At 42.5% G+C, this 11,600-nt stretch overlaps 2 protein-coding genes across 2 annotated transcripts; both read left to right on the plus strand.

Moving 5' to 3' along the window:
- The first annotated feature begins 3,073 nt into the window (after positions 1-3,073).
- On the plus strand, positions 3,074-8,284 carry LOC101771822 (nuclear poly(A) polymerase 4-like). The gene is given in 14 exon segments (XM_022828514.1): positions 3,074-3,178; positions 3,310-3,387; positions 3,585-3,692; positions 5,830-5,892; positions 5,962-6,138; positions 6,511-6,624; positions 6,715-6,777; positions 6,856-6,963; positions 6,965-7,183; positions 7,261-7,277; positions 7,279-7,402; positions 7,702-7,971; positions 7,974-8,120; positions 8,123-8,284. Coding segments are annotated over 14 exon segments (1,755 nt in total).
- Positions 8,285-8,529: 245 nt separating this feature from the next.
- On the plus strand, positions 8,530-9,475 carry LOC111258064. The gene is made up of 2 exons (XM_022828790.1): positions 8,530-8,863; positions 8,973-9,475. The coding sequence occupies exon 2, from the start codon at positions 8,991-8,993 to the stop codon at positions 9,297-9,299; it is 309 nt and encodes a 102-aa protein (XP_022684525.1). The 5' UTR covers positions 8,530-8,863; positions 8,973-8,990; the 3' UTR covers positions 9,300-9,475.
- The last annotated feature ends 2,125 nt before the right edge of the window (positions 9,476-11,600 follow it).

Consider the following 11,600-nt stretch of genomic DNA (forward strand, 5'->3'; position numbering starts at 1 on the left):
GGGGGTGGTGCTCTTCGTGCTGCTCTCGCCGGGCCTGCTCATCGAGTTCCCCGGCACAACCCGGTGGGTCGACTTCGGCAGCCTCCGCGTCACCGGCAAGGCCGCCACCATCCACACCCTCGTCTTCTTCACCCTCTTCGCCATCATCACCATGGCATGCAACCTCCACATCTACGCCTAGACACGCCCAACCAGCAGCTAGCTGATGATCGTCGCGTCTACCTCTTCATCGTCATCGATTCATCACTACCGAACCAGTGTATACTGTACAGTACCGCACTCTGCTCGGCTCAGTTGACGGCCGGGCATCTGGTTATGCGTAAAGCATCTGTTCATCTGTAATCTGGTTGCTTTTACAAAGGGTGTGTAATTGTCAGATATACGGGCTTATATTCTGAATAAATCTCTAAGATCCATTAGCGTAAGAGGGGTACACCATCTCTTAGTCCCATATTGCTAATAGACGAGGCTGTTAGCGGCTTTCTTCCCAATAAATACGGACGACCCCCTCATGGAAAAGACGCACCATAGACTACTATACGGGAAGGGCCCCAGGATAGGGTGTCCCTAAGGTGGTCTATACGGATTAGGTAAAAACCTTTTATACACTACTGCACCGCCACTGTAGTCTTCTCCATTCCGTTACGTCGGTGTGCACCGGCGAATGGGAGAGCAGGTCTCCGAAACCGGTCGTCCTTGTAATCCTGCACTAGGAGAGGGCGAATAAGGTTTTTGGTAAGCGTTTCGCACGACTGCTCAAGTTCGTCGCCATGGCTTGTCCTCCATCCAATCTTCGTGTCGCGGCGGATCGTCGTCTTCAACACCAGCTACTGCGATCTTTTTGCAACACCATCATCGTTCCATCAGCACCGCTCGTCATCACAGCTTCTCGGTACATGCGCCATAATTTGATCTGGTTGTTAATCATGTTTTCTAAGATCAGGATTATACTGTTCCTGTTGTCTAGTATATTAGAGTTTTGCATGCTAAGATTATCTCTTATCATGATTTATTTATTTTGAAAATTAATACAACAATTGCCTAATTATTACATCTATATCTGTTCTTCTTGGGCGCGGTTAGACGCAGCAGACTTGATGCGCGGGACTTAGCATCGGTTTATTTGCGGTGTTTCTTGTTGATTATTTTTGTAATAAGATGCAACAAAGTGCATCGTGATAGGTCACTCATCTAAGCTTCCACCGCAGCACGGATGTCTTGATTGATACTCCCTCTCCGTCCCAGAATACAAATCTATGTGCCGACGGGTGATTTATATGTGCTGGCGGGTGATTTATATGTGCTGGCAGGTGACATTATCACTAGCCAATGCAAATCTATCTACATCTTTCTTTTTTAAAATTTTTTAGACAAGTAAATTAGTATAAAAGTTATTGAATCTTCTACACTAGAATATATGTATACAGTGTTAGAGCAACTCCAAGAGTACTTCAAAAAATTCTTCCCCAAAACTATGTATTGGGGTTCTTCCAAAAAAAATTTTCCCCAAAAACATATCAATCCATAGCAGATCACTAATAAATAGCCCCCAATATTTTAAAACAGGCCACGTCATCGTATTGGGCCCATCGGAAGGGACGCGCGAGCGTGCGGGAATCAGGATTGGGGGAGAAATGCCAACGCTAAAATATACACGGTGGTAGGCTATTTTTTAGCGTTGCTAAAAAATTGGGGAAGGTTTGGGGGACTGTTGGAGTTCGTTTTTTCTCTTTTTTCCTAAAAAAAATATTGGAGGTAAGATTAGCAGCCTCTTGGAGTTGCTCTTATGCATGTAAAAATTATATTAAGATATATATGATAATTATTTTTGCTAAGCTATGACAAGCCTAAAGTCGAGTTATATGAATTTCCGGTGAAGATATTTGTGAACAATGTATAGTCTAATTTTTTAAAACATATTGAAACTTTTATGTCAAGGCTTTGGACTCACAAAATGACTCCCTACCTATCTGTATAATTTTTGGACCATATTTAGATATTATTAGAACCTTTTCCACCAAAAATTGTAATAGAAGTGACAAATATATTAATAAACTTGTGAAATTTCTTATGTACATTCATTATTTGAGCAAAATTGGAACATGTTTCCTAATTGTTATTTTTCTGCAATTTTATTTGTGAAAATTTTAGTTCAAATATTAGTTAATTTTAATTAATTGTAGAAAATTGCAAATCACTTCTAAAATTTTTGAAACTCCTACACAACTGCATATATATAGTCTAATACATTTTAAAAATATATTGGGATATGTACGATTAAGTTTTTGGTTAGTTAGAAATGTTTAGCCTCCCATCAATATAAATTGAAATGCATTTATGCTAACAGGTGATATAATCACCACAGATGGTCTCCATTTTGCTGGTAGGTGGCAATCATGTCCACCAGCACCAAAAATTAAGGTGCGAGCGCAAATTGTTTCTGACATAGTGTTCTGGTCGGGTGATGGTGGCACCCGTGACGTCACACTTGGAGGGGTCACATTGGAAGCTCACGTCATGTGTATTCGCTGCGGCCGCCAACGATGTCTTGTAGATTCATTTCAAAAACAAAAGAGAAAAATGAAAAAGGAGGGAGAGAGAGAGAGCTGGGGATGTTGGTGTTGGTGCATGCGGATGCCGCAGTGGCAGTAGGGGCTCAACGACGTGTTGGTGTAGTGGCCCAGTAAGTGGTGCCAGTGGAGGTGACGAGGCCGTTTGCGGTGAAGAGTTAAGTAGAATGATGAATGTGGGCGGATTAAGATTTGAAAGTTGTCCTTGTAAGTTGTAAGTTTTGTTACCATTTTGCTATTTTATCTTCTATTTATTTCACATGTTGCCACTTTGATGTGTTAATCATCAGTAGCTGGACAATTTCAAGTTATGATCAATTTTATTAATCAATGATGCTGCTACTTAATTATGTGTTATAAAACTATAATTTAAGCTGTTAAATTTTTTTTTTGCCATCTGGAATTTTGAATACCCATAGCCAGAATTTTGTGCCCGCCTCTGAATCGTGGCCTGTTTGGCTGCCGGGCTGGGGAGGGTTTTGTGTTCTCGTGCGGTTGATTCCATGGCGAGCAGCTCTGATCCCCCAAAGCAATACGGAATAACCAAGCCGTTATCGTTGCTTGGGCCAGTGGAGGCGGATCTCCAGAGGACGGCGGAGTTGGAGAAGGTTCGTAATTGCTTCAGTTTCATGTCAGGAGTCTCGTCTCAGTTTCTTTGTATAGTGGTTTCACATTCTCTGTTTCAGATTGAGATTACGTTACCTGAAAATGTTATTTCTGGTGTCTATTTTAATTCCAGTTCTTGGTAGAGGTGGGCCTATATGAGAGCCCCAAGGAGTCTGCTAAGCGGGAGGAGGTGCCGGGGCAGCTTGACCGGGTAATTTCTCTGGTGCCACGCTACTTGCTGTGGACTTTTTGTATATCAGGGAAAATAGAACATTTTTTTGTAGGAATCCAAGGGTGCCATTTTCTTAGCGCAAAATCCTAAATGAATCCATAGTTTCCACTTGCTTCTGTGCATCATTATGCGTGGTAGCTTATTCTTTCCTAAGCACACTCTTTCGGCATTTGCAGATTGTGAAATCCTGGGTGAAGCAATTGACTAGTCAGAGAGGATATACCGATCAGACGGTTGAAGATGCAAATGCCGTACTATTCACCTGTGGCTCATATCGTCTAGGGGTAATTCTAATTTCTACTTCTTCTCTTTTACTAGTTGCACTTTGCTCATCAGCCACCAAAAACAGCAGAAGTTCTGCTTATCAATACACATCTGTATGTGCCATAACCTGCATCTGTACAAAAAGCTGTTGCCTCCCATGTCCCATCTTCTATTCAATAGTGGCATCATGATGGGGACAGTTTACATAATCTTCTTGCTGTGATAATTATAGTTTTGCTGCTCCTTTTACACTGTTATGGATGTCCTATTAAAACAGAGCAATGGAACGTTCTTGTGCTTGAGAAGTAGCGAGTTCAAACTGATATGGACACTGGACAGAATCTAAACAAAGGGAACTGTTGATTCAGACAAACATGACAGAAAGATGAATAAATATGCAATCTTTACTTAGTTGGTCTAGTAGGAACGAGTGAGAGTTATCAATACGTGTTATGAGAACACAATTTAATGAGTTAAGAGCCACAGTTTGTCTTCTTTTCAAGTAAATTTGCTGACCAATTTGCCAACTTTTAACATGAAGTCACACAGATGAGCTTTTTTTAAACACCTTGTAGCATTACTGAACAGTTTGTATCCAAATGTTATGGGTCTTGAAGTCCCCAGTCGCTACCACGTGATGTGAAGCACGCGTTCATCTTTTTGAACACCTTCACTTCGTCCATTTTAAGCTAACATATATAAATCGTTATGGTTTATACCTTTTGTCAACCTTGCATCTGCAATTTGCAGTCAGTGTGAAGATAATATTGTCGTAACTTGAACCATCTTACAGTATGAGAACAATCTCTCATCCGAAAATATCTTGTTTAGATGCCTGAATTTTTTGCCATTATAACATCTTTACCAAACACTTGCCTTTCCTTTCTGACTTGTTCGAATACTCTTGTTATCCACTTAACAAGGATTGAAACAAGTAATGAGAGTACATTATTATTAATAGTAACATCACATAACAAGGATTGAAGAAAGAATGAGTACATTATCAATAACATGAGAGTAGAATTAAATGAATATTATTGTTCACTACTTAGTTAGAATTGAGTTTGACAACCAGCATTTTCAATATGCCGATTGGTGATCAGTAACAATCCACAAGATACACTTTACTTTGATGGGACTTGAAAATTGGAATGAGTAGTACAACAATGGCTTTGAAGTATGCATGGTGTAGGAAAATGTAGGCGAGATGAGGCACTCTTGGTTCTTGCATACCATTGTTGCTTGTTCATCACTGACCATAGTTTGAGTCCATGCTCAGGCTGCTAGGCTGTTTTTTGCTACCTTATTGACCATATTTCATAGTAGTTTGTTGGGTTACATTGCTATTAAGTGGCTTCTGAACCAAGATGGATCTTTTGAAGGTAGGCATGCTACAAGCAGGGATAAAAAAAACAAATTATAACAGACCATTTACCGCTGGTAACTGCTTCTAGTAGCTTGTAGATACCTTTCCTGCCAGTGGGTGATTTAAAGAAATTTTGATGTAACCTTGATGCTTATGATTGTGGAAGACCACACCAACACTATATTTTGGGAATTTTGTTGTGTAAAAGAAAAAAAATAGAAGACGCTAACCAGAATTAACCAGAAACATAGGATTAACCAACTGCTAACTGCCAGATTACTGGCCACCGACCTATCTCTGTGGTTTAATATTGTTTTGTCACTGATATGGCTATATTGCTGAGATATATAGAACAGGTAGCTCGAGGTAGATGGAGATCTCGCCCTCATGCTGGAGGCTCTGATATTTAATCCTCTACTTCTTGCTTGCCTTTTACAGATAAACTGCTGTGCTGTATATAAGAGCTCGTCTCTAAGAAACTAACCAAATTATCTCTAATAAACTCAATCTCTAATGGCTAACTTATTCCTTAACGAAACTAACAAACCGACTAGATTTCCCTCAGCCACGTTCGGCTGAGTTCTTCTTGCGCTGAAACTGAGCACCAAAGAATTTGTCCATAACAATCATTCTGTATTTTATATATACTTTTGATTACAATGCTGACTGTAGAAAATAATTTTCTATAGATGACGTGGAGCAGAGTATCTTTTTTGTTTAAAAATTTCTTTGTACTTTACTTTTTTCGTATATTAATTTATTTCTGCATAATTTTGTGTTTCTCATTGTAGGTTCATGGACCTGGGGCTGGTATTGATACTCTTTGTGTTGGACCTTCATATGTGAATCGTCAGGTGATGTTTTCTTTCTGCTATGTTTTATGTTTAGACATAGCATCGTAGCCTTAGTGAAGTCTTACGTAGGATTTGTCTGCAGGAAGATTTTTTTTTATCGTACTGCATGAGATATTAGCACAAACAGAGGATGTGACTGAGTTGCAACCTTTACCTGATGCACATGTCCCTGTTATGAAATGTAAGTTCCATGGAACATCAATTGACCTTCTTTATGCCAGTATCTCCCTCCTAGTGGTACCAGCTGTAAGTTTCTTACAAGATATTACCCTCATTTGATCAATTATTTATCTCAGCTCTTGTAGGGTAAACATAGCCTACCCTAACTTGCTTGGGACTGAAAGGGTTGAATGTTGTTGATCAATTGTTTATCTGTTCAACTTAGATATCTCTTAATAAAGGTATCCGAAAGGTACTCTCGTTCGAGCTATTCTTTTAGTAACAACACAGAATAAAATGCAGAACTTTCTCTGCTGTTGACTCCACCAAATCATTCATTTCTTTTGCTTAGTGTCCTTAAATTATGAATCTTTATTTACTGGAGGGTCCTTCTGCCTCGTGCTGTTATATGCCTTTTTATTCCCAAGAGATACATCTTTAGTTGGCATGCCACTGCAGGATTTGGATGTCTCTCAAGGATCAGTGCTTTATGATGTCGATGAAGCAACTGTCCGTAGTCTTAATGGTTGCAGAGTAGCGGACCAAATTCTTAGACTTGTTCCAAATATTGAGGTTGACTCGAGGAATCAGCTGTGCTCGTTTTGTCTTTTGAACTGTTTCTTTGTTGTCTATAATGTCTGATCAATTCTTCTTTTCTTGCAGAATTTCCGCATGACATTAAGATGTTTGAAGTACTGGGCAAAAAGAAGAGGTATTTACTCAAACTTAAGTCTTCCCATCTCACAATACTCGTGGGTAACTTTCTCTTGACGTGATATGACATCCAATTATTGGTTCTGCCAGGTTACTGGTTTTCTTGATGGTGTCAACTGGGCTTTGCTGGTTGCACGTGTCTGCCAGCTCTATCCTTATTCTGTTCCAAGTATGTTGGTCTCACGATTCTACAAGGTTTTTTTCCCAGTGGCGGTGGCCAAATTCGGTTATGCTTTGTTCCATAGAGGATGAACTTGGTTTCCCTGTTTGGGATCCACGCAAAAATCCTCGAGATAGATCTCATCATATGCCAATAATAACCCCTGCATATCCGTGCATGAACTCCAGCTCTAATGTTTCGACAAGCACACTTAGGGTTATGATGGAACAATTTCAGTTTGGTAATAAAATTTGCCAGGTAATCTTCTTTGTCAACATTGAAGTATATCTTCATAAAATTTACCCTGGCCATATTTATTATGCCCTCTGGTACAGGAAATTGAAATGAATAAGGCCCTTTCAATTTTCCGAAGTGTACAAGAATTATCTGCAGGTTGATATCATCGCCCAGGATGATGAAGACCTTAGACTTTGGAAGGGATGGGTGGAATCTCGACTACGGCAGCTAACTTTGAAGGTAATGTGCACCTGTTTTATCTGATTATTAATCATGCAAGCTGAATCAACTTTCTAGCTTTTGAGCAGATTATATTTTTTGGAACCAGAGGTGCTTGTAGGGAAGATGTACATGGTTTGGGGTGTCACTGTTAATAGTTTTACTGTTGGAGTCAGTTGCTATTTTGATTGGTGGAGTCAGCCTATGTTTCTCTGAGTCAATCTTTTGTTGATTCCTTCATGATTTTGTCTAATATGAATGTTGATGCTGTTTATCTATCATGTACTGAACTAAGATAATTTGTCGTCGGTTGTGAACAGATTGAACGTGATACATATGAAATGCTGCAGTGTCATCCATACCCACATGAGTATGCAGATCCTTCTAGACAGTGTGCTCATCGTGCTTTCTTCATGGGCTTATCGAGGAAAGAAGGTGTGAAAATACAGGAAGGTCAACAGTTTGATGTTCGTGGAACAGTAGATGAGTTTAGGCATGAAACCAACTTGTATATGTTCTGGAAGCCTGGGATGGAACTAGCTGTTTCTCATGTTAGGAGGAAGCAGATCCCAGCTTATGTATTTCCAGAGCGAGTTTTAGCATAGGAGACCCGCTCAATTCAAGACATGTGAACCATCAGCAGCAGTCTAATAAATATGATACTGAAGATGGCACACCGACCAGACCTCGGGACAGTCAGCTGAAGAGAGAGCATTATTATGCTGGAACTGACGGTGCTGAACCCCCAGAGCTGCCAAGAAGTCATCAGTCAGCCCAGTTCACCCAAAAACTACATGTAACACTCAGAAATGCGTAAAGAGAAAGTATGTTTTGTACGTGAGAATCTGTAAAGATGATAGTCAAAAGTTCACTTTTAAATCCGTCGCTCAGAAAGATGAATAGATGCAATGGTTGCGTAGAGATCGTCGAATGCAATCAGTTTGACTACTCATTTGAAGTTCCGATCATAGAGTTGCCGGCGTTAGCTTTCAACCCATAGTTACTACAGTAAGCGGCGAGTTACAGCCTTACAGGAACCGAGTCCTCTTATTTTTCCTGCCGAGTCCCTTTGTTTTTTTTTCTTTTTCCCTTCCACCATATACATTCCTCCTATTCCAAACCCTATACCTTGTCTCCTTTCACCGCCGCCACCCTCCTTTTGCCATGTACCAAAAGGGAGAGGGAAAATAAGAAAAGAGGGAAGAGAAGGGAAATTGGGGCACACCGCCGTCCGTCATCGCCGTTCCTCTCAAAAAATTGGTGGTGTTTCCTTTCCTCTCTCTATTTTTTCTAATTGGTTGCCTTACCTCGCTGTTCGTGGCAGTGCCGCCATGTGTGGTGCAGTGTAGAACTTTAGATGCAATCGATCGGGGCTGCTGTGAGTCCGTGACGTTCGTTGCTAGGGAGAGGAAAACGATCGGAAGTCGTCATTGGTATCGCCACCGTCGCCGTTGCCCTTGCTATTTTTACGGGAAACCCTAGGTGAGGCATGCCTCTGCTGTAATCCATGATTTTCTTAAGGTTTCAGATGTTCTAGCACATGCGTGTAGCGGTATTCGACGTCAATAAGGGCCCTCGTCGTTGTTTTCAGCACGTAAACCTGTGGGAGATGTACGTGCTAGAAGAGCTGTTCGAAGCATCTGAAGGCGACTGCCCTCGCCTTCGCAAGATCTGCGTCAGTCGGTGCCCGGACCTGAAGAGGCTGCCCTGCGCCCCTTCTCTGACGGAGCTGGTTCTCCACTGCGGCCTCCAGCTCCCTGACATCCTGGAGCTTGCGTCCCTGGTGTATCTGAAAATCGAAGGCTTCCATGGAGTCAGGTCGTTCAGCTTGCTGGCCGCTGCGGTGCTGAAGAAGCTGGAGATCAGGTCTTGCAAGGAGCTCTCGTCGGTGGACGGGCTGTCGGCGCTGAGCCGCTGATGACGGTTCAGAGGTTTAAGATAGCAGGGTGTGCCCCAAGTTTGTACGTTCTGCCAAGAACCGATAGCCTGACAACCTGAATGTAATAACTTGGTTCAGTGCTTGTTTATATTTTTCATACGGATTATTACACGGCAATGTCCAACACTGATATGACAAAAGACGTGTGATTAGCCTTCCAGCTCAATTGGCGCATGTTGACACTGTACATGTGATCTGACTGACTGATTGCAATTGCAAGATATACTAACAAACCTTTAACCATGTGTTTGAGAAGACAATTGTCAATTGGTACCCTCCTGAGACACGACTTTGTGAAGAAGATATGAGGAGTCCCCTTTTGTCATATGGATGAAATCAGCAACAAGACCAGGAGGAGCTAGCACGTGGTGATTCCCAGGAAATGCGGTGTCAATCCTATAACCAAAGGCAAAAATCTCCTTTTGACCTAGCCTGTTGTGATGACATGTTCAGAGCCACAGGACTCACTCGGCAAGCACGTCACTGACCATATGCATCTCCCACCGAGCTATGCACTACTATGCATGGTGGTTGAACCTTCAGCGCGTGTACGGCGAACCAAGATTCCTCCGTCCACTCCATGTGGCCGGCCAACAACATTCCTTTCTTCAATCAAGTAGCTCTCTACGCCAAGTTGTAGTAGATTATTGGCGCCACGTACCCGAGGCGATGTTTTGCTAGCTCGTGCGCGGAATCCGGGTGGCAAGTGCCGGCATGTGAAGAACACATGCACCGGCACGGCGGCACCACGGGAACACTTGGAAAGGGTATTCCTTCAGGTGGCGCATGCTCCCCTCCCTGACTTTTTTCCTTGTGGTGCAGTGGAAAATTCAGCAGCCAGCAGCACTTGCACTACTGGGTTTTTGCTTGCAATCTACCGGACATGTGCGGAAGATGAGAGGGAGGCAGGTCGTTGTGGTGTGTCATGATCCAGCATGCCATCCAGGGGCAGCAAGGATCATCAGAAGTATATTCCTCTGTGGGTTCAGGTTGTGGTCTTGGAGACGACGCAGGGAATGGCGAATGCCATTTGGTTTTTTCTTAAGCAAAGCCGGGGGAGCCTTCATGGTAAGGGCCAGTTTGGCAGGGCTCCGGCTCCGGCTCCGTGCGCTTACCGAAGCACGGAGGAGCCGGAGCCGCACCAAACGGCATTGACCGCGGAACCATTTTTTGGCACATTTGGGAGGAGCCGGAGCCGTTTTAGGCCTGCATGGAGGAGCCCAAGGGCTCCGGCTCCAGCTCCGCACGAGGAGCCCATCGCGAGGAGCCCTGCCAAAGGAGCCCTAAATCTGATGTTAAGAGAGGGTGGTGGTGGTAAAAACGAGTAGCAGCATACAGATTGAGCAGAGGTACATGCGTGCATGATTGTTCAGTAAATTTTGGTGACGGCGACCTCCTATGTGTTGTGAGATCAGTCCTGACACTTTGTCCATCCAAATTATGATGACGTCGTTGATTTTGTACATAATATGGTTCAGTCAAGCTACTAAACGCCATTTTCCTCGTTACTGCCCTGTTACCCACTAGAGTACCGCTGGTGCAGCGGTGGTGTTGAGGAGGTGGAGCTCCCTCGAGTTGAATGAAGCGATGACGTTGTGTGACGTCAATATCCCAATGCAATCTGACCGTCTAGAGTTGTTGCTGTTCGTGTCAATGTCCTAGTCTAATCAACTAATTGGAGTTGCTTGTGGAGATAAGTTGAGTTCGGCGTGTACGTGTTGATGCCCCAATCATCCAACTAGTTGTTATTATTTTGTTTGAGTTGAGTGATGCTTTGAAATGGTGCGACGCGTGTTGCTGCCTCCCAATCTAACCGGCCGATTTTTTTTCCCATTGGTTGTTTTCTCCAATCTAAGCTTCATCTTCTTTTTATTAACAATTATCAAAGCTGTAGAAAATGATGGAAAACTATACTGCAAACATTGTTGGCCATTTGGAAAAAATACTAATGGTGAGAATATATGCCTATAGCATACGTAAAAGATATTTCCATGCTGTAATATTTATTCTTCTCAAATCGTAGCATAATATTTTAAAGAGTAAAGTGTATGGCTTGTTTAGGTCCCCACACTCTTAAATTGCAAAATCAACTCACTAATCTCTGTTTCGGCCATCACAGGTTCAAACGAGCTTTGACCCGTTCTGCTACTAGCTGACCTGGCGTGCCACCTGGGTTCAGCGTGGGAGGGCTGCTGAGCAGGCCGACTAAGGGAACGTTTGTTCCTTTTGCTTATTTTTAACACGTGTCACATCGAATGTTTAGATACTAATTAGGAGTAT

Source organism: Setaria italica, chromosome VII (genome assembly GCF_000263155.2).
Source record: "Setaria italica strain Yugu1 chromosome VII, Setaria_italica_v2.0, whole genome shotgun sequence".
Taxonomy (NCBI): Eukaryota; Viridiplantae; Streptophyta; class Magnoliopsida; order Poales; family Poaceae; genus Setaria; species Setaria italica.